Source organism: Telopea speciosissima, chromosome 4 (assembly GCF_018873765.1).
Source record: "Telopea speciosissima isolate NSW1024214 ecotype Mountain lineage chromosome 4, Tspe_v1, whole genome shotgun sequence".
NCBI classification, from domain to species: Eukaryota; Viridiplantae; Streptophyta; class Magnoliopsida; order Proteales; family Proteaceae; genus Telopea; species Telopea speciosissima.
Window position 1 is genome coordinate 70,870,369 of NC_057919.1, and position 23,406 is coordinate 70,893,774.

Consider the following 23,406-nt stretch of genomic DNA (forward strand, 5'->3'; position numbering starts at 1 on the left):
TACACATCTCACAAGCAAAAAGTAACACCGTTGTAACAAAAAAACCAAAACATCAACTTAGGGGGAAATTTTTTTATTTCTTCTTTCCTTACATTCTAATCAATAAAAAATAATCCATAAAATAAAGAAGAAACCTCAGTCAAACCCATCTGCAACATTTCAGTAAGACCCTAGACAATATTCATATTTGAGTTCATTTAAAAGAATTATATTAAAAAAGAAAAAGGGAGAAAGTGTTTTAATCATTAAAAATGGAATTCAATCTTCAAATTATAAACTCCAGTGCATTTCCTTCTAAATGGACTCGAAAGTTATAAGTTCACTAACATTAAGAGTAGGCATCCAAGAAAAGGATCCAGCCGTTACATTTCAACAAGAACTCCTCTAGACCAAGTCAAATTCGTAGAAGTCTTACCTACTCACCACCAAAAATGTTTTGCACATAAGAAATCACCAAAAAATGGGGGAACCCTGGGGAAGAAAAGAAAATCCAACTTCAGTAACCCTCCAAGAGTGGTACGAACAATCCCACAATCCGACGATTGAAAAAAGATAAAGTCGGGAAATCTTCACGAGGACCCCTTCAGAGTTTCAAATATACGCATCTGTTATTCTATTGCTTTGGGGGTCGAGAGAGAAACTGATGTGATATATATCAGGATTGAGATCCAACTGGCAACTGCTCGAAGAAAGCAGCAAAGGGCTTGTGGATGAAGGCAAGAAAAAGATAAGTCCGATACTTCGTTACAAAAAAGAAGGCAGGGAGAGGAGTCCAGATTAGCTCCACATATGTGGAGAGTATTTACTCTCCACATATGATGGTAGGTCGACACCTAGCCAACTTTTCACTTGTGGTTACCTTCTCTTCCAAAAAAGTGTCATTGTTATTACTTATTTTTGGGAAAAGGGAGAGAGAAATATAACAAAAGAGTGGGTCCCATGACATCTTCTTCCTCTTGATCCCATTTTTCCCAAATCTTCCTCTTGATCACATTTATCCCAAATCCTCAGAACTACTATTTTGTAGGAAAGCCCATTTTGGTTTGGTCTTCTAGAACGTCCAAAACGCAACCATTTCATCTTTTGAAAACAAAGATACCCAAAATCTAACCTGATCATCTTCTTCTTGTTCTTGCGTCTGTTTTTTTTTTTCTTTTGCTTTCTCCTTGTCTTCTTCTTCTTCTTCTCAACCTGGCCAGCCCATGCATCTCCTTTTTCCAACTTGGCTAGTCCATGCATCTCCCTCCCCCTCCCTCAACATGATTAGGCCAACAGGGTCAGCCCGGCTCGATCCTGAGGACATATTAGGGTTGGATTTTTATGACCCCGAGTCAAGGCCGGATTAGGTCTGAGCCTAGCCAAGGGGAGGTTGGGTTGGGGTTTTAAAAGGCTCAGCCCAATCCAACCCTATTGCAGCCCTACCCCTACCCCTTTGCGTGATACCAATCCCTTGATCGTGGTTGAAGGAAAACTCGATCCATATGGGGAAGTATTATTGTCCATAAGTGTGGCTCCTACGACTACGTAAGACCCAATTAGCGCCCCCTTTTGGTTCATCTATAGGGGTAGGGAGGTCATTTTATAAGGAGGAGGAGAGGTAGAAACACAAGGATGCAGGCCTAGGAGCCGTGCTCCCAGACATGGCCTATCCTATTTTGTAATTTCAAAGATATTACTTGGCTTGGGAGATTTAGACATGAGTAGGATTTTTAGTTCACGGTATTGGAACGGGTATTGGTCAGGTTCGAAATTGATAACGTATTTGAAGCATACATACAGTACCATATTTTTACTATTTTACTTTGTCCATACCATATCACCAATCTGATATCGCCCAATTATCAATATCAGTGTCGGCCAATACCGATATGGATCAATTGATATGATTGATCTGATACCAAAATCTTAAAACCATGGACAAGAGTTAGCCCAAGTTAAGGGTTATTTTTTGTAATTTGCATTGACCACAAGTGCAATAACACACCTATCGTCCCTGTTAGTTTAAATTTTTTTTGTCTCTATGTTAGTCTTGTAGTCTTGGGAGACGTATTTTGTTTTATAAAAGGGATGTCTAAATGACACCTCTATTAATGTATTTAGAGCTTGGCACCTTCTTTTAATTGCCCCTTGTCTTGTTTCAAATAGCTTTTCAAGATAAAAAATAATAATTTGAAAGTGACATATCATTATGTCATTATCAAAAGATATCACTTCATGCAGATTTTTCAAGTATGCATGTGAACTGATACTATTATCCTAAATAGAAAAAAAATATATGTATCATTCTAAGGGAAAAAAAAGTAACATTGCAAATTATTTGATACATTGAGGGGTGTTAATAAGAAAATCCCTTTTATAAAGGGAATACTTTTGATCCCGGAGTCTTCGCTACGTGGAAAGGGCAGAACATGATGAGCGCATGGAGTCCTTTTGTACTACCAAGTGTCATACCAATTTCAAAAGTCAGAAAATTCCCCTGGCAAGTACTTTATCAGTTGAACAAAACCGGTGTCATATGGTAATTGGCATTTGGTAACAAGTAACCACAATTTTATATAAAAAAGGAGAAGCTTCTCTAAGCAACCAACATAGAGGAGCGCACCAATGAGGTGCACAAAAACGGTTTATGTATATAGGAGGACAACGCCATTATTTAATGTGAAGAGAGAGAGAGAGAGAGAGAGAGAGAGAGAGAGAGAGAGAGAGAGATGCTAATGTATCATCCAGCCCAAAGGACCCTTTCCCATTAAAAAAAAAAGGTGATAGAAATATGACAGAGGGCTCCCTACTGCCGGTGTAGGAGGAATCTCTTGCCAGCACATATAGAACTAGTAAGGGCCCACGATCAAAGAGAAAAAAAATTCATATAAGAAAGCGTATATTAAATGAACAACGTGAGGATCCTTTTTTCCCAAACAAAATATTGTATCAAAAATTGGGGGTGGGGGATAAGGAGAGAAGTAGATAATATATCTTGTGAAAACAACTACTTGCTCGTTGGTCGGTGCCTTGCCAATAAAGAGTAGATTTTATCCCATGATGTTAGCTAAGGTTAATTGTAGACATTGGTAATGCAGAGAGAATTTACCACAAAACAAAAAATGTAGAGAGAAAATATAATGAAAGTTTTGCACTCAACAACCCTATGGATGGTGGAATTTTTATCACCTCCAATTCGTTGCCCGTTCTAATTCCCTTCAATTCCTCACATAAGAGCTGAAATGATCACCCTACCCCACCTTGGGCAATGTGTTTGGACAGAAGATAGGGTGGTCATTTCTGCTCCAATGTGAGGAATTGGAGGGAATTGGAGCGGGCGGGAATTGGTTAAATGACATTGGAGAGGAGAGGATCTGGGCTCAGGAAAGGCTAGGGATTGAATAGTAATGAATACAAGGGTTCCATTCTCTCCCCAATAGGAATGAATAGGACAAGACAGAAAAAAGCAGAAATTTACAAATCATGCCACGTCAGGCCAGACATCTGAAGATAACGAGCTGCTCCTTTCGTGTCCGAGATAGTCCTCGTTCTTGACACACTTCCTCTCTCTCGGTCTCTCCCTTCTTCCATCGATTCATCCAATGGCTACCCTCACAGACCTTTCTCCCTTCACAAGCCGTCACAGCTTTGCACTCTTTAAGTCACCCTCTCTCGATATTGGGACCTTCTTGTCAAGCTCTAGCAGTCATTCATATCCTCCCCTCACGCAGAAGCCCTACAAACAGAATACAATCAACTGCAGACGTTCGACATTTCGATGCTCAGTAGCCAAGGAATCCACTATTTCTCCTTCGAAGGCCGATGGCGACAAATCTAATGGTTACTCTGTGGACTGCGTCGTTGTTGGGGCCGGCATCAGCGGTCTCTGCGTCGCGCAAGCTCTTGTGACGAAGCACCCAGAAAACGCCGGAAAGGTTATGGTGACGGAGGCCAAAGACCGTGTTGGAGGGAACATCATGACGGTGGAGAGGGACGGCTACCTCTGGGAAGAAGGCCCCAACAGTTTCCAGCCCTCAGAGACCATGCTCACAATGGCGGTACGCGCGTTTAAGATTGGGTTTCCTTCTTTCCGGTTATTTTTCCTTGCCTTTACACTTATTATGAGTTATGACTGTGTCAAGCTTTGTTTGTTACTGCGGCCTTCGCCCCTGGAACTCATGTAAATGTTGGAACCACGATTGGAGCACGCATGTTCACTTGCCTGATGCTTCAAAATTATTTTAAATTTTAGGAGAAGTATCTGGGAAAAAAAAAATAAAAAAATTCTATCAGTTTATTGATACTCTAACGAGTTAAGAAAGTTATAACTCTATTACATTAGCATAAAAATAAATCCAAAAGCTCTTTTGAAATGCTGATCTAGTTTGGGGGGGAAAATGATTAAAATGAAAAATATGCATACTAGGCTCAATGATTAATGGCGTTTTTTTTTTTTTTTTGGGGTCATTTCAAAGTCTTCCCAGTGGCCTCTTCTGAAGGGCTTATAATGAGATCAGGCACTTGATATGATTTACAGAGTATATACAATCGCATTTGATATGTAATTGCTGAAATTTTTTGTGGGCAATTCATGTTTACCTTTCGCTACTTGAGACTGCTGACCACGTTCTTCTGTTCTTTTGGGGAAATTGGGGATGGTGGTTACTGCACATGAAAGCTTGGAACTTGGAAGCACCTTCCTGATCACTCAAACTAGTGATTTTGTCCACATTGTTGGTCAGTGGTTTCAAGGGACTAATAATGTGGAACACTGGAAAGGTAGGCCTTACTTAAAGTTAGCTACTACTCTTAGATACATAAATCCTATTCAATTCAGAAAGTTTTCATTCCATCCTTTCGTTGAACTGCTATAAAATAAGAGATTTGCTTATATGAAGCCATTAATTGAAGGCTAAGCTTAAGATGACCCACGAACCAATCTGGCATTAAAGGCAACAGGTTAAATTCTGCAACTGAAAAATATTGCTTTTGGAGAAGGTAATGTGCCACCCAAATGAGTCCTTTAAACACCTGAAGAAACACCTAATTTACCGTACTAATGTTGAGATGAGTCAGCATATCATCAGGGACTTGGAAGAGAGATGTTGAAGGTCTGCCACAAGATGCCAAGAAGCTTCCATGCATGCCTTCTTCCACATCTTGAGTAACTAGCCCACTCAAATCCTTGGTCACCCAGAACAAATAAAGGAGGTTCACTTTGGTGAATGCATCTATAGTTTTTGAATGGAGCTCTCTGAACCTCATCATCTGTTATGGAGGAAAGAAAGCAGATGAATAACATGAATGCATCCAATCTGTAATTTCCTTCTATTTGGTTGCCACAAGCTAAAATATATGCCAATGCGTGTTCTTTTCTTAAACATTTTTTCCTTGTTGCATACAATATATTGTTATTGATACCCTACCCCCCAAAAGAAGGCCTTATGGATATTGAACCATTCGAATTAAGGAGAAGATCATTGTGACATTTGTAGCAGTATGGGAATTGGGAATATAGAGAAGAGAAAAGAAATGTAGAGTGCATCTCAGTTTATTAGAGAGTTCAATGTAAATACTTGCACATTACTTTTTTTGTTAAAGAATCTCTCTGTTCCAAAGAGACATGTGACTTAAATATCAATATTGAGGCAACCTAGGAACCTTATCCCGGTATTGTGTTAGGGTACCCCTGGTTGTAGCTATTACATTCTCTTCCATAGAATTGTTTTCCAAATAAGCTGATAATTCTTTTTTCTAAGAGTTATTCCAACTGCATTTTCTTTTCTCACCGGTTATGTTCTAGTCCTATGTTAACCATTTTTCCAGAAGCATGAACTTGATTGAATGTTTGAGGCTGGCAACAACTGTATGTTTTTCTTTTAAACTATTTACCTGTATCCTTATCAGTACATCTTTTGATGTAAATTATAATACCTCTTTTGCAGGTTGACTGTGGGTTGAAGGATGACCTTGTTTTAGGGGACCCTAATGCTCCACGATTTGTATTGTGGGGTGGAAAATTGAGGCCAGTACCTTCAAAGCCGACGGATTTGCCTGTCTTTGACTTGATGAGCTTTCCTGGGAAGCTCAGGGCTGGATTTGGTGCTATCGGAATTCGACCTCCTCCACCAGTTTGTTCCCATCTCTCTTCTCTTTATGAGTGCATTTAGGATTTTGGATCACATATCCACATACAGACATCCACTACTTCCATACAAACATTTACACACACACACACACACTTGATTATCTTTTCTCATTTCTTAGTCTTTGACAAAGGTGACAGGGTCATGAAGAAACGGTTGAAGAATTTGTGCGTCGTAATCTTGGTGATGAGGTTTTTGAACGCTTGATAGAACCATTTTGTTCAGGTGCTTAATCTGAGTTATCAATGACATGTTCAGTGTTGTGTGCTTCCAAAGTACTTTTTAAATGTCATATTCTTAGAATGATCTTGTATGCATTTCCACACAAGATAATCTCCTAACTTTGTGACTTTGGTTTTGTATCGACGTTATTCGGTTGCATTGAACCATTTTGAATCATGATTCTTGATTATCTAAAATTTTAGAAAGTACACCTTTAGGAGAGCTGAAACTGACTTATCTCATGTGTTTCAAAATCAAATAACGATTCTGTGATTGGTAAGAATCCTATTTGTAATGATGCTGCTTATTTGAACCAAAAAAACCTTGATCACACCTATCACCCTCCCCCCCACCCCAAAAAAAAAAAAAAAAAAAAAAAAAAAAAAAAAAGAAAAAAGAAGGAACTGTTGGAATTTGTAATCCAGAATACCATGGGGGTATTTTGATCTTTTTGGGGTAATTCTATTCTTCTTATATTATTAAGTTTATGTCGGCTATGTGGGTTTTAGTCCCACATTGCCTAGTTTAGTCACTTTGTAATTTCTCCTCTATTATAAATAGAGGAGCTTACCTATCAATTAAATAACTCAAGCATTACAATCAATTATTCTTCTATCTTCTCTTCTCTCTCAAGTTACTGGTTACAGGTCCTAGGTTTTCTACAGGAACCTTCATCACTTATGTTTGTAATGTGGTTGTATTTATGAAACTGATGATTACTTATGCTGGAACATTTGCAGGATTTTCCCCTTGTAATATATACAAGGTTCCAGGTTTCAGTTTCGGCTGAAACTGAAATTTTGGTCGAAACTTGTACATTTTTTTCTGCAAATTTTGATGGATGGTTTCGAGGGTCAAATGGCCAAATTAGGTTCTGAAACTTCTAGGACACCCTGTTTTAGGCCCTTTAAACATAGTGGAACCCTTAGATTTTAAAGAGTCAGTCCTAAAATGGTAGTTTGACATCGGACCTGAGGTTGGTAGTGTACGTTGTATACATTCTTTAATATGGTCTATTTCACACAATGTATAGTACTGGAACACATATAATTCTAGTAAAACAACTTAAATATGCATCAGGAATAAATAGACATTAAAATATAAACCATATTATAAATTATAGATCATACATGGTTTGTTACAAAAATTCAAATATAGTGGAGTTAACAATACAAGTAACAAGTCGCCCCTATGCCCATCCTAGAGTCTAGACTCCTAGTACCAAAACAAGTCTCGACCCGGATCAAAACCACTAGAATGTTGTTGCTGCTGCCGAATTAAGTTATCCTTCGACTGTATCACAAAAGCTAGCCATGTCATAGCATGGTGGAAGAAAAACACGAAGTCTGCCACAATAGTCCTATAAATGGAATCATCAACATGTTGGAGGTACCCTAACCTTGGGTATAGATCTCCGATCCATGAGGAACTTGATTGAGAGCCACTGCTACTGGATGGTGTCTGTGGAACCGCAAGTCCGCAACTGGCACCGACATGTATTGGGAGGCCGGTAATGAGAAGATGCTGTCCACAAATGGTGACCCAGTATTATCGGAACCGGTGTTCCCCATGGCATATGATGGTGCACACCACTACCCCCATGTGTACTACTCTCATCTATACTCAGGCCTCCGAGAATGTCAGTTAAGCTCGTAACATCGACGTCCATGGACTATGTTGCATCCTCCTCAGGTGGTGATATGAATTGGCTATGTGGGTCTCTTGAGTAGCCTACATATGTGGGGGCAAGTGCATTATGGTTCTCATCCTGTGTGGCATGAGTGAACTAAGTCTCACTTGTGAAGCACATCGGCTCCGGCTCCGGCTCTTGTGTATCCTTGCAAGTCTATCACCCTCATCACCATCACCATCGCCATCACCATGGGGATGGTGTGCGAGTGTGGCCATTAGAATGCGACTAGTTGATGTCCTCATCATCATCCCCACTAGGCTGAAACTTGAAAGTGGGGTGTCTGTGAATGAACATGACCCTCTCGAGACGCTATAAACTCGTTGACATAAATACCCACCTGAATAGTTATCTCGGGGTCGGCCTACTCCCAGCCTGATCCAGGGTCACCTCGATCCTTCACCCATTGGATCCTCCTCATCATTTGAGTCCACTTGAAAAATGTTGGCAAGCTTGATTGGATCTTTATTAGCATCTATTCCCATGCGTATGTGCTACATCCTCTGTCTCATGTTATAATGCATATACACCAATTGCTTCAACCATGTGTGACCCGGTTGGTTTGGCCTCTTGAAGTGGACCAGTGAGATGTACTCCAGTTGTGCTCGCATCTGGAGGTGGAACAAGTTTGGGAGAGCATCTTGATTGCTATCTATCTCAAGGTAGGTGTATCACTCCCATGGAGCACCCACCATTTGCCTACATTAGAATATTTTTTTGGGGTGAATAAATAATTCATTACTAAAAGCCGGGGGGGGGGGGGGGAAGAATATACAAGGGGGGGAGAAGAGAAAGAGCCAAGATTGAGCCAGCCTTAGGAGAGAGGAGGAGGCTGAATCAAGGACTCAGGTAAACCCCAGGAGACAACAATGAGCCTGTTCCTTGGGGTGTCTAAAACATTACAATGAGGTAAAACAGAGAGCTTGGAGCTAACATCAAAAGAGATGGTTTTCCAAATTTTGTTAAAGGGACGAGAGTTGGAGGTCCCTCTACGGAGATTGCGCTCCATCCAAATGTGAGAAATAGTGGCACCGAAACGAGCTTCCCTACAGTGTCACAAATCGAGGTCCCTGAGAAAGTCATATCTATCCAAAGCCATTCCCTGGAGAAGGGGAAGATTCTTTTGCGGCGGGGCCAACAGCTGCCTAAGACCTTTTGCCAAATGGTGTGGGAGAATGGACAGGAGAAGAAAAGGTGGTCAATATCTTCTAGGCCAAACCAACATACGGCCCAAGAGGGGGGGGCAAGGATGTGTGTATGGATGAGGAAGGCTTGGGTTGGGTTGGGTTGGGAGGGGAGGGGAGGGGGGGGGGAGGGGGGGCGAGCATTAAGGGAAATAATGGAGGAAAGAAGGGAGTCTTTTTGGATGCCTGAGGAGTAGATGGTTCTGGCTCCCACAATAGGGAGGACAACACCTAACAGGTGCCAGTTGTCAAGCTAGAGGGAAGTGGAAGCCCCGTCTCCAATTTTGGAGGAGATTGTTGTTAAGGCAATTGGCCTGAGGGAGAGGGTTTACGCCAAACCCAAGAGGCATAAGAGGACGGGGAGACAGACCAAAGGGAGTCAGTCGTGCTTGAGGGGACCCGAGTAGATCCACTTGACCCAAATAGCGTCATGCTTGAACTCAATTTTCTAGATAAGCTTGAAAATGCCCACATTGTTAGAGTCTTTGATTCTTCTCAAACCATGACCTCCCTTAGATTTGGGGAGGCAGATGGGGGACCATCTAAGGGGATGGAGGAATTTGGGGGTGTCGGAACCTTTGCAGAGGAATGAGCACATGAGAAATTCTAAGGTTTATGGTGGATTTAAGGAGGCCAAAGACACCACCAGTAAATGTAGAAAGATTGAGGGACCGATCTGATCAGTTCGAGACTGCCAACATAGGAGAGGAGTTTGCCCATCCAAAGGTGAAGTCTTTTGCGAATAGAATCGAGCATGGGGGTGCAGTGATGGCTAGATAATCTGGCGGGGACCAAGGGGAGCCCCAGATACTTGACAGGGAGGTGACCTAGGGAGAAGCTAGTTAGCTCCAGGTGGGAAGTTTTAACGGAGTTGATTTTGAGGAGGGTATTAAGTTATTCATGATAGGTGATTGTATTTGTTTCTTGTGTTGCCCTACTTTGTGGTTAACCCAACTCCTTCCAACCAAAACATCCCTCTTAAGCGAACATGGACCTCAGGCCAACCATCTTTACATGAGTAATGAATACTCTTTAATGCAATGTAGTTGGTGGCAAATCGAGTGATGCAAGACCTCACCAAATCTTCACCGCTCTTCTCCCTCAGCACCTATAAAGCGTATCCATGGTTGTAGAAAAATGTGGGCACTTGTCTTGCCCGCTTGACCACACCCGCTACCATGGACCTCTTCCCCATGTTCTTAAGCATGAGGTCACTGTAGTGGGCTGCACGTGATGTCCAATAGAGGTGGTATCTGTTGTTGTTCATCAATCTCTCACCAGCCTTCTTAAAGTTGCTCCCGTTGTTTGTCACCACTTGAACAACATTCTGTACCACACCTGCTGTACAACATCTTTCAGCAACTTATAGATATACTTCGCATCCTTTTTCTCCTTGGATGCATCCATAGACATCATGAAGATAGTCCTATCAACATAATAAACCATGAAGTTGATGATGGATTATCTAGTGGGTTTAGTCCAACCATCACACATGACACATCACAATCCCATGTCCCCTTCAATGTATCAATGTACTCTTCCAGCGTGTCAAGCATGGCCTGGTAGTATGGTTTCAAAGCAACATTAGCTGGGTTTCTATTAAAGAAGAAAAACTTCTAAACGACATCACCAATATTACCTCTCCAATCACCCTAGACTTGCTTAAGCCTTCTCTGTCTGGTATTCTAAGTCTTGTATAGAGGACTCTGTTGAAGGACCTCAATCGGATAATCATCATCATCATCTGGTGCTGGTGGCAGGGGTGACCTCACACTCTGTGATCTGAAAGGCAACTCCCCCTGCCTCTACTTTTTGACTTTTTCCTCCTGTACCCTACCTTGGTGCAGCTGCTTTAGAGCTAGAGGAATTAACTCCTTTCTTCATCTCTTCTCTCCTAATCCTCTCCACCTGATGTGAGACTCGGCTCGCTGCCTAAGCCTGCTGGAACTGTCTTATCTCTTCCTCTGTCTCCAAATCCTCAGGCATGTAATCATTAGAATAATTATTAGAGTCAGCCCTTGCTGGTGGTGGCTGTCTTTCTAGCATTGCCTCCTCAAACTTCTCTCTTGTCCTTTGCTTTTCTGCCTTCCTCTATCTTCCTCCCTTTAAGAGTTTAGCCATGACCTTCTGTACCTCATTGAACCTTGCTGCATTTAGGCACAGTTCTATAGCCACTAGCTAGATGCCACTTCAATCTAGTGCCCCCTTGAATTTATTATCTTGCCACAATAATTACACTGCAACTTTTTCTTATCATTTTCTATAGGGACTCCATGCCTCCATGTTATATAGCCATTGTGCAATCTTCTTAGTTCTTATACTATTAAATAAAAAAATGCATTCATTATTAGTTATGCACTTATACTAGATCATTTAAGACTCCTAAACCAATTATATAGTTATTTCCTATTTTTCTCTCAACTCTTATTGATGGAATATTTTGGGAATTGAACTTGTGTCAATGAGACATAGGCCCTCTCAATTTATAATAATATAATGGAGAACATGATTACAATAATACCCTTAGGGGAACACTGACTTAACCCTACTGGACTATTATACCCTTGTACCCATATTGCAACACTCCCCCTCAAGTTGGTGCATAAATATCAACCGTGCTCAACTTGCAAACAACAGAAACAAAGGTTTTACCAGGTAAACCCTTAGTAAGTACATCAGCCAACTGATCCCCTGAAGGCAGGGCTGTAAATGGATAACCGAAAATCCGAATTCGATCCGCATCCGTATCCGTTTAGGGGCATCCGTATTCGATTAGAGATATCCGGAAAAAAATTCGAATAATCCGATAAAAATCCAAATCTGAATACTTAATTATAAAAAATTAAGTAAATAACGATTTTGAGGGTTTTTGAAGATTCAACAGGTTCTAGAATATGAGAAAAAGAGAATCATGATCTAAAACTATGGATTGAGAGTGAATTGTATCCACTAGGGGAGGAAGGTTCGGGTTACACAAGGCAGAGGTGTAAACGGATGGTCGAAAATCTGAATTCGATCCACATCCGAATCCATCCGAATATGTTTAGAGGTATCCGTATTCGACCAGGAAATATCCGAAGCCGATTACATCCGATCCGTATCCGAGCCGAATCCGATCCGTTTACAGGCCTACCTGAAGGAACAAAGGAAATACAAACAAGACCCTGTTCGACTTTTTCCTTGATGAAGTGACGATCAATCTCCACATGCTTGGTGCGGTCATGCTGAACAGGGTTATGGGCAATGCTGAATTTGGAGGCACATAGGCAGTTTAGGTGAAATTTCAAGGTCCTAAAGTAACCCTTTCAACCAAAGTAACTCACAAATGCCATGGGCCATGGCTCTAAATTCCGCTTCAGCACTAGAACAAGCCACGACTGACTGCTTCTTGCTCTGCCAAGTGACAAGATTTCCACTAACATAGGTGTAGTACCCAGAGGTAGACCTCCTATCATTAGGACAGCCCGCCCAATCGGCATTTTTATAAGACTCAATGCAAAGATGATTGTGAGATGAAATGAGCACACCTTTTCCAGGGGCAGCCTTCAAATAGCGCAAAATCCGATACACAACGTCCAAATGAGTGGAATGGGGATATGCATATATTGACTCACCATACTCACAGCAAACGCAATGTCTGGATGAGTATGAGACAAATAAATGAGTCTTCCAACAAGTCTCTGATAGCTGGTCTTGTCAACCGGTTCTCCCTCCTTGCTTCAAAGATACGAATTGGGCTCTATAGGGTATCAACAGGCTTGCAGCCCAACATTCCTGTATTAGTCAACAGAGCAATGATGTATTTTCTTTATGAGAGAGAGATACCCTTTGCAGAGTAAGCAACTTCAATACCTAGGAAATATCTCAATTTTCCTTAGTCTTTGATTTCAAATTCCTTTCCCAAGAATTGCTTTAAGGAGGAGATTTCTTCAAGACTGCTCCCTGTGATAACGATGTCATCAACATAAACTATCAAAATAGTGACATGTGTCAGAGTTCTCTTGATGAAGAGAGTGTGGTTACATTGCTTTGCTTGAATCTAATCGACACCATTGCCTTATGGAACCTTCCAAACCACGCCCTTGGAGATTGCTTTAAGCCATACATACGAGGCACGATTAAGTTTGCATACCTTTCCTCGAGGTTGCGGAGTAGCAAAGCCTGGAGGAATATCCATGTAGACCTCTTCTTCCAACTCACCATGCATGAATGGATTTTTAACATCCAGTTGCTGAAGGTCCCATTCTTGATTCACAGCATAAGACAAAATCACTCTCACAGTGTTCATCTTGGCCACTGGTGCAAACGTTTCTTGGTAGTCGATCCCATAAGTTTGGGTAAATTCTCTAGCAACCAGCTGGGCTTTGTATGATTGTATCTATCTACAGTCCCATCAGCTTTGTGCTTTATGACGGACACCCATTTGCACCCTACTGCTTTCTTTCTTGAAGGAAGAGGAACCAGAGTCCATGTATTATTTTTTCCAAGTGCTTGCATCTCTTCATTTATAACCTCTTTTGCACTTCGATGAGCCAGTGCTTCCTGCCACGTGTTAGGGATAGAAAGAGACGACAAAGAAGAAATGAAGGCATGAAAGAAAGGAGACAAAGAGTCATAGGACACAACATTAGAGATAGGATGTTGAGTGCAAGACCTTTTTGATTTTCTAACAGCAATGGGTAAATCAAGAGACAGATCACTAGAAGGAGTTGACTTACCAAGCATATTTGGAACAGATGGTTGACCTGAATTTAGGGAGTTTGATTGGTGAGGAGAGATGGTGGTGATCTTAGTATGCTGCTCTTTATTTTTTCCTTTTTTAGTACGGGCAAACACCTTCAATGGAGAGAAAACCGTGGGCTGTGATGGCTCCCCCTAAACCGTGGGCTGAGATGGCTCCCCCTGAACTGTAGGATGGAAAGGAGTAGGTTCTTTGTCTACTCTTGGTTGCTGCTCTTGACTAGTAATACCATCAGATATTTCAACATCATCTTCTATTATGGGCACCTCCATGGGAGCAACAACAAATGGCACCTCTTCACTTGAAGACCCAAACTCCCCCTGAAGAGGTGTATTGTAGTATGGGACAGCTTCTTGAAAGATCACATCCATGGTAACAAACAACCGTAGGGATGGAGGATGATAGCACTTGTACCCTTTATGTTTGGCAGAGTAGCCCAAGAAAATGCATTTAATTCCCCTCGGAACTAGCTTACCATGGATATGGTGATTGCGAGCAAAGGCCACACATCCAAACACCTTTGGAGGAACAACAAAGGAGGAAGATCCCATAAGAACATCAAGAGGGCAGCGGCCATCCAACATACGAGACGACAATCGATTAATCAGATAAGCAGCCATCAAAGCTGCATCAGCCCAAAACCATGGAGGAACATTCATAGAAAACATCACAGACCGAGCCAACAGATGTCGATTCTTCCTTTTGGCAAGACCATTCTAGGCTGGGGTATCAACACAGCTGGTCTGGTGTATAATCCCTTCGATAAAAAGATAGGATTGAAGATCACCAACCATGTATTCTCACCCATTATTAGTGCGAAGAATTTTTATCTTGACATCGAACTGGGTTTGCACCATCTTATGGAAAGTCTTGAAACATTGAGAGACATCACTCTTTTGATGGAGCACATACACCCAAGTAGTTTGACCAAAACAATCAATAAATGTCACAAACCAGCGAAACCCATAAACAGACACACAACGAGCAGGGCCCCATACATCGGAATGAATGACACCAAAAGGAATTAAACTTCAATTACCAAAAATAGGAAATGAATGTCTAGTTTGCTTTGCCAAAGTGCAAGCATCACAAACAAAGCTGTCTGGATTATACTGTTTAAATAAAGAAGGAAAAAACTTAGAGGAAACTCCTAATGGAGGGTGACCCAGCCGACGATGCCACATGTGAAGCTCAGATAAAGCACGAGTAGAAGCATCAGGGAGAGAAGCCACGGTAGATAAAGTCGAAGGACTGTCCAACAAATAAAGACCGCCATTCATCTTACCACCCCCAATCGTACTTTCAGTGTCCAGGTCCTGAAACACTCGATGAGAAGGATAGAAAATTACTTTGCAGTTTAAATCCCTAGTAATGTTACTAATAGATAAGAGATTAGTAGAAAAATTACGAACATGGAGAATTGAAGAAAGAGAAAAATTAGGAGAACATTTAACGGACCCTTGTCCTGAAACAGAGGATAGGGGTCCATCAGCAACACGAACCTTGTAAGTACCTGACAATGGAGAATAGTGGAAAAAATTGGAGGAAGAGCCGATCATGTGATCAGTGGCCTCGAAATCAATTATCCAATAATTAGGAAATTTATCCGAGGAGCACTAGCCACCGAAATAAATACCTGGGGAGTCATTGGACAATGGAAGAACAGTAGCAGAGGCAACACTGGCACTAGGAGAAGCTCTAGAGGTAGTAGTTTCTAACCTGGTCATCAATTGACGAAGGTGAAGAAGCTCATCAGAAGAGAGAGGAGCATCACCGGTGGACTCTTTAGAAGCCGTGGTATGAGCTGCAGCTGTAGAGTTTCCTCAACCACGACCATGGGTAGGAGGTTTACCAAGTGGCATCTCCGGTTTACCATGTAACTTCCAGCAAGCGATCCCGAGTATGCCTCTCCTTTCCACAGTAGTCACATTTCAAAGGAGGCTTAGCAGAAGAGGATCCATCAGTCACCCGAACAGATGAACCCTGGGCAGGAGTCCCACGGCCTGGAGAGGTGTAAAGAGTTTATTTCTCCATAGGAACTGTGTGAACCATGTCATTACGACGACTATCCTCAGAAGCAAATATGGCATACACCTGCTCAAGAGAAGGGAAGGGATCATGATTGAGCACATGGGTTCGAATCTGATCAAACTCCATATTCAGCCCAGCCAAAAAATCAGAGACCCGTAGCTTATCTTCCCATTTGCGAAATGCAATAGTGTCAATCTCACAGGTGGCTATAAATTTTCCATAAAAATCCAAGGTCTACCAATAACCGCACATGGTGTTGTAGTACTTTGAAAGAGATAGATCTTTCTGTTGCAGGTTATGGATCTTGCGCCTAATATCATAGCATGGAGCATCATTGCCCACTTGAGAATATGTAGTTTTGGCAACTTTCCATATAGCAGCAGCAAAATCAAGAAGGAGATAGGCTTAGGCAATATTTGGATCAATGGATTGAAGAAGGTAAGACAGTACCAGACATTCATCAGTTTCCCACTTTGTTGAAGCATGACCATCGACAGTGGGCTTCACAGTGGTGCCCATAAGATGGCCCTTAAGACCACGAGAACCAACAGCCAAGGAGCAGGACCTTGGCCACATCAGATAGTTACTGCCATCAAGTTTGACAGAATTGGAATGGAACGAAGGATAGACACATTCGCGCTGATGGACTACTCCTCCCTATCCGGTGGATATGGTAGACTCGTCCTAGTCTGACATAATATTTGGCGCTCAAAAAAAATTTCGGGAAGAGAAAAATCACCACATGTACTCTTCAAAGAACGAGAAGAATATCTAGGTCATCGGGTAGCAACAAGAACCCTTGGTGGGAGAAAAAGCACCTCACCATCAAGGGAAGAAAACAGGGAAAAACAAAGCGGTGAAAAAAGGAGCCGAGAAAGGGAGGTAGAAGGGAGTGGCAGTGGTGTGGGGCTGGCTCGAGAAAGAAAGGGAGGTGGAGGTGAGGTGGTGCTGTCGCGGGGGAGAGAGACGGTGGAAGACAGGTGGGGTTGGTGTGGTGCTACCGCGAGAGAGAGAGAGAGGGTGGAGAGACGGCGACGGCGGCGGTGGTGGTGCTAGGCGGAAAAAACGAAAGAGGGAAAGAGGAGGTGGCGGCAGAATTTTTAGGGTTTCATAGGGAGGGCGCAATTCCCAAGGATGATTCTTCTCCTTGCTCTGATACCATGATGGAATATTTGGGGAATTGAACTTGTGTCAATGAGACACAAGCCCTCTCAATTTATAATAATATAATGGAGAACAAGATTACAATAATGCCCTTAGGGCAACATTGACTTAACCCTATTGACTATTATACCCTTGTACCCATATTACAACACTTACATTTTTTTTTAATTAAAAATTAACTTTTTAATTTTTTTAAGAAAATAATCTCATAATTTATCAAAAGTAATAATGGAATGAGACACGGATCATCATTTTCAATTGTAAATACAGCAACAATACTTTCATCAATTTTAAAGAATTTTCAAACCAAAACAAAATTTTTTTTTCCTATTTTCTGAAATTTCTGTAATTTTCCAAAATAAATTTTAAAATCTAGAAATTAAAATAATTAATTTTCTGACAGAAAAAACCCCCCGATTCTGTGAGGCCTTAGATCGGCCAACGGTGTCCACTATATACAAAATTGTCCTCCAAACACTAAATATTAACCCTATTTTTTTAAACAATTTTGTTGTGGGAAAATCAAAAATTTTTTTCTCCAGAAAATGAATCCCGGCTCCGTGAAGTCATACATCGGGCTACAGTTTGTAATACATAAAAGAATTGAATGCCAGCCACCAAGTATTTATTCTATTTTTTTCTTGCAAAAAGTAGTTTTTGGGAAAATTGATATACTTCTTAAGACTCTAACTTTGATTCTTGCACAAATTTTCCAACAACGCAGCAAATTGTCGCTTCCATTGCGTTCGTATACTGCCCAATTACTTGTTCCAACCTTTTACAATAGTGATCTTGTTCCAATTTTTGCAATAGTGATTTGGCCAAGAAATCCCAAATTCAGGTAAAAAAACTCATTCGGTGGCGAAACCTGTTGAAGTTCAGAAAATGGGTCGAAATTTCGACCCATTTCGTGGGAAACCATGCCTTTATAATAAAGACTTTCTACTGTTTCTTCCGATATTTCGGCGAAACGGAATTTAAGACCGAAATTACAGTCGAAACATTGCACTTTGTAAGTAACGCAGGCTGTTTCGTTTCAACAGCCTACGGACAGAAATATTTTAGTAGGTTTTGCAAAATTTCGCTGAAATCTTGTACCATGAGTATCATATGTCGCTTACTGATGAAGTTGATTAATGGTGAAAGCCACTCTTTTGCATCTCTTATTCTGTTTAGTGTGACTAGTGTCCAATAATTTTTTTAACATGTAGTTCAAAAAATATGCTGGGCTCTTGTTTGAGCTTCCAATGCCTACTTTGCAAGTGTTAAACTCAGCTCAACTCAACAGAGCTTTATTCGAAATGCTTGGGATCTACTGCCCAATTCTGTTCATCATTTGTTGATTAAAGAGCTGTTATCTCATATAATATATATATATATATATATTTAACTTAAACTTGCTCTTTCTTGGTGGTGGTTTAATCTCATTCTACTGAAAAATGGCATTTCATGCAGGTGTATATGCTGGTGATCCTTCAAAGTTGAGCATGAAAGCAGCATTTGAAAAAGTTTGGAAGCTAGAGCAGAATGGTGGTAGCATCATCAGTGGAGCCTTCAAAGCAATTCAGGAAAGGAACAAAGGCCGCAAACCTTCTCGAGATCCGTAATAACATTGGCACTTTGAAGCTTGTCTTGTTTTTTATCTTTCTTTTGTACATATTTTTTATGCTTGTACTGAACTAGCATGCAGGAATTTGCCAAAACCAAAGGCCCAGACAGTTGGGTCTTTTCGTAAGGGGCTTAATATGCTGCCAAATGCAATTTCTGCAAGGTATATTTATCTAATAATGAACAAATCTTGTAATTATTATTGCTATTCTTTGAAAATTTGCTGAACCTAATGAAGTTGTATTAAATTCTCAGGTTGGGTAGCAAAGTCAATTTATCTTGGAAACTTTCGAGCATAAAAAAAATGGATGGTGGAGGATATACTTTGACATATGAAACAGCTGATGGATTGGTTTTTGTTCAAACAAGGAGCATCGTCATGACTGTTCCATCCCATGTTGCAAGTAGTTTGTTGCGTCCTCTTTCTGTATGTTCTGTTTTTTAACCCCTTCTGGTATATTGTTCAGCCTTCTCGTATTTCTGTGGAAAAGTTAAAAATGGATTCCTGGAATGGATTGCATTTCTGTTTGTTAATCTGCCTTGATTCGTCCTCTCGGGAGTTTGATTTGTTTTCAAAATTCCAGTATTAATTGATTGGTTAAATCTGATCCTGTTAGTGTCTAAAATGTAATTTTATATAGTTGTAGTTGGTTTATTCCAATTATATCCCAATTTGCCTTATGTTGGTCTGTTTGGAAAGGGAGTTGTCATGTTTTTGACAAGAAGACTCAGAATCTCCTGGTTACTGGTTAGCATTTGCAACCTGACAATTTGAAAATTTTTACTTTGAGGATGTGATAATCCACCTCTAATCAGCTATCTAGCTTGTTTCATTTCTGCAGGAAATAAAACCATTACCTGTTATCCCAATAAAAGGACCCCACTGATAGGTTTTCCACCTGAGACCCACAATCAAAGGCCCATCTCTGTTTCACTCCTGCATAAAATAAAACTATTACCTGTTTTCCAACAAAAAACAATTCACTTCTAAGTTTTCCACCTGAGAACCCACCAGCAAGGGCGCACTTTACCAGCAGAGGTATATATCCAGGAGCCAGTAACTTCAAATTTCCATTAGAAAATAAATCCCTTAATCTGAACAGCAGCTGGAGAGTTGGAAGATATAGATATTGACTTCTGCTTGATGAGATGATTCTATCCCTTAGTAGAATGAAGACGGAGTATATGATGTGTAATTTTAGTCACACTTTGATGGATATTGATATGGTGCGAATTGAGGAAAGAGAGATACCGCAAAGTGACTATTTTAGATTTTTGGGATTAATCATAAATAAAGAAGGTGACATAGAGGATGATGTGTCACAGAGAATTAAAGTGGGATGGATAAAGTGAAGAGGTGCCTCTGGAGTGCTGTGTGACTGACGTATTCCTCTAAAGCTTAAAGGAAAGTTCTATAGGACTGTTGTTCGTCCAGCCATGATGTATGGGGCAGAATGTCGGGCAGAGTGTCATACTAATAAGTTGTGTAACAGAGATGAGGATGTTACGATAGATGTGTGGAAAAACCAGGAAGGATAAAGTACGAAATGAACATATAAGAGCGGACTTGGGAGTTGCCCCGATCAATGGCAAGCTCTGAGAGAGTCGTTTTTAGTTTATTTTTTAGTATAACTCTGGTTTCTCTATTTTGTTTTGTTTGGATCCATGTAGCCGACCCCATTAAGTTGGGATAAGGCTGAGTGAGTTGTTGTGTTGTCGATGAGATGATTCTCCTAGGCAAGGAACAGAATAGGAGAACATTTTGCATTTCGTAGGGGCCTTTTCTTCTGCCAATTGAGGTTTAAATTTGACAATATCTTTTTCTTCTTGAAAACTTGCTGAATCGACTGTCCTCTTTTGGTGGTGCCAGTTTATGACCAGATTGTCAATAGCCTATTGCAGCTTCTTTCCAGCCTCATAGGATCTATCTATTCTCTAAATTATAAATGTAAATCTTAAGTAACTGAAAATTTCAGGGTTTGAAATGGGTCAATATTGGACATTTTTCTTTCTTATGTGCTCAAGATTATTTTTTTATTGCAATCCAACTGATGTCAAATGTTGCATGAATCAGTAAATGCTCATAATCCTTGAAGAAGTTATTATATTCACCAGGTTTTCTTATATATATCTTCTCCCCCACCCATGTTTGTATATGGATTTGCAGTCCAGACTTTGCTTTCTGAAATCAGGCATGCTTGCATTGCCTATTTGGCATTAACTGATTTTTGTTTGCTAGCTTGGCCGCCTTTAATGTTTGCCTTTGGACACCAGGGCAAAGTTGAATTTATGGGTTTCCTAGTTGGCATGAATCTCATTGTTAAGAATACAGTTGGAATAGAATCTAACACTTTATCTCTAAAAATAAACACAGTATTGCCTAACCAAAAGATTGTCTTGAAAAGAATATTGTGGTCATAAAATGGTGGTTCCTATGAATGTGCAAGTTCAGATGATGATCTTGTGAAGAATTTCATTTTGTGCCACAACATGCATCTGAATGCTAATTGGATTTAGAACAAGTTGTGGGACCTAGATTATCTACCATGTATTGTTCTGTTATCAGATAGGTGCTTCAATGATGAGGATATAATTCATGCACTCCACCACCTATGTTTAATTCTGTCTACAATGTTCTTACAAAACTGTTACGCTGGGTGCAAGGTTTCAAAATAGGGAATATATGCATGAGAAAAGTTTAATTCAAATGTTTATTCTGGTCTGTGGTGTGACCAATTAGTTTTTCTTTTGTTAAAAAGAGTATCCCAGTCCATGAGGCTCCTGGTACTGCAGGGTCTGAGGGGCAAATGTATGCAGCCTTACCCCCTGCTTCACAGGAGAGGGTGTTTCCAAGTTTGGAACCTGCAACCAACAGGTTGCAATAGCACAACTTAACTGTTGCGCCAAGGCTCGCCCCCTATACTTATTCTTTTGTTGTACCACATAAACTTTAACTAACTAATTTTCTAATTTACATAGTTAGCAATGAAAAGTATGATCTTTGCCCAGCCAATGAGTTGTGAAGCCTTATCTGTGTTTCTACTTTCTTTGTTATCTGAATGGAACCTTCAGATTTTAAATTGTCATGTTGTTTCTTGGCAGACTGCTGCTGCAGATGCCCTTTCGAGGTTCTATTACCCACCAGTTGCAGCCGTTTCTATTTCATATCCAAAGGAAGCAATTAGGAAGGAGTGCTTGATGGATGGTGAACTCAAAGGATTTGGCCAATTGCATCCGCGCAGTCAGGGAGTGGATACATTAGGTACGTACTCTTTTCTGTACCTAATCACCAATCAAGGTTATGTATCATTTGTTTCAAAACGATGAAAATTTTCAGCAAATTGTTTGTGGAAGCTGTGAACCTGACCCTGTAGATTGGGCTCCTGTGTGGTCTATGGTACAGGAACAATATATAGCTCATCACTTTTTCCTAACCGAGCACCCCCTGGAAGGGTTCTACTCTTGAACTACATCGGAGGAGCTACAAATCCTGGAATTTTGTCCAAGGTATTGGATTTAATTAAAGTTTTTAAGATTTAGTTGAGGAACGTAGTAAAAAATGATTTCAGCCCCCTGTTTTAACTTTTGAGTTAAATCACGGATTCTTAGATGAAAGATTAGTATCTCTTTTTAATGGAAAATCAAAGTTACTTGTCAGGAAGCATTTTAGGACTATTTACCCTACCAGTGAATAATTTTTTTAGCCCACCTCTTCAGTCTCATCTAGGGACCCTCTATGCCCAAATTCCATCCAATTAGGTGCGTAAGCATTAGTGGGTTTTTCTTTGGGACCATTCATCCTCTTCATTTTATTCTCAGCTTTTGTTTTGCTTTGGTGTGCCCCTGCTAATGATTGAAGTGCTTTATTCCAAATGGTTTTGATCAGTGCCAGGCTCTATGATACAGCCCTAAATTGCACTTTTGGGGTGGTTGGCGCAGAGCCCAAGTGTAGTGTTAGGCCACTGGTTGATCATCTGTGTAGTCTATCTTAGACATTCCTTATATCTCCCTCCTCAAACATGGTGGTTACTCTGGTATCTGTTAATGCTAGATGTTCTGCTGCTAAGAGTCAAAACATAGTTTGATCATCCTTATTGGTTTCACCCCATATGTTGTTCCGAGCCCCAGGGCAATGGTGATGTATTCTTGCTTGAATGCTACTGTTAAAACTCTCTACCACAGTGGTGGGCCTGGTGGCAACAAATATGATGCTTTGGACTCTTAATCTATGTGTATTCTTGTGATGGCATGCAACTAGTGTTCTATGTAGAATGTTCTAAACATCTTGGTTGCTATTTCCCTATTCATAAACTCACAGACTGAAAGCGAGCTTGTGGAGGCAGTCAACAGAGATCTTAGGAAGATGCTTATAAAGCCAAATGTTGAGGACCCACTTGTTCTTGGTGTAAAAGTGTGGCCACAAGCCATTCCACAATTCTTGGTTGGTCATCTCGATCATCTACAGGCTGTTAAGGACGCCCTCAAGGATGGTGGGTTTCAGGGGCTGTTTCTTGGGGGAAACTATGTATCTGGTGTAGCTCTGGGGAGATGTGTGGAGTACGCTTATGAAAGTGCAGAAGAGGTATCAAATTATTTGTCGGAATTTTTGTACAAGTAAAATGATACAAGCGTGGTCATTTG

General features: G+C 40.7%; 1 protein-coding gene across 1 annotated transcript; it reads left to right on the plus strand.

Annotated features, from left to right (window-relative positions):
- Positions 1 to 3,527: 3,527 nt before the first annotated feature.
- Positions 3,528 to 23,406, plus strand: LOC122658023 (protoporphyrinogen oxidase 1, chloroplastic). The gene is made up of 9 exons (XM_043852874.1): positions 3,528 to 4,037; positions 5,925 to 6,110; positions 6,266 to 6,350; positions 18,613 to 18,760; positions 18,848 to 18,928; positions 19,021 to 19,192; positions 21,868 to 22,027; positions 22,169 to 22,272; positions 23,084 to 23,406. Exons 1-9 carry the CDS (start codon positions 3,582 to 3,584, stop codon positions 23,381 to 23,383), a joined length of 1,692 nt encoding a protein of 563 aa, XP_043708809.1. The 5' UTR covers positions 3,528 to 3,581; the 3' UTR covers positions 23,384 to 23,406.

Coding starts and splice junctions, on each gene's coding strand:
- LOC122658023 (XM_043852874.1), top strand. CDS start 3,582: ATGGCTACCCTCACAGACCTTTCTCCCTTCACAAGCCGTCACAGCTTT. Junction 6,111..6,265: donor GAATTCGACCTCCTCCACCA/GTTTGTTCCCAT, acceptor CAAAGGTGACAG/GGTCATGAAGAAACGGTTGA. Junction 18,761..18,847: donor CGCAAACCTTCTCGAGATCC/GTAATAACATTG, acceptor ACTAGCATGCAG/GAATTTGCCAAAACCAAAGG.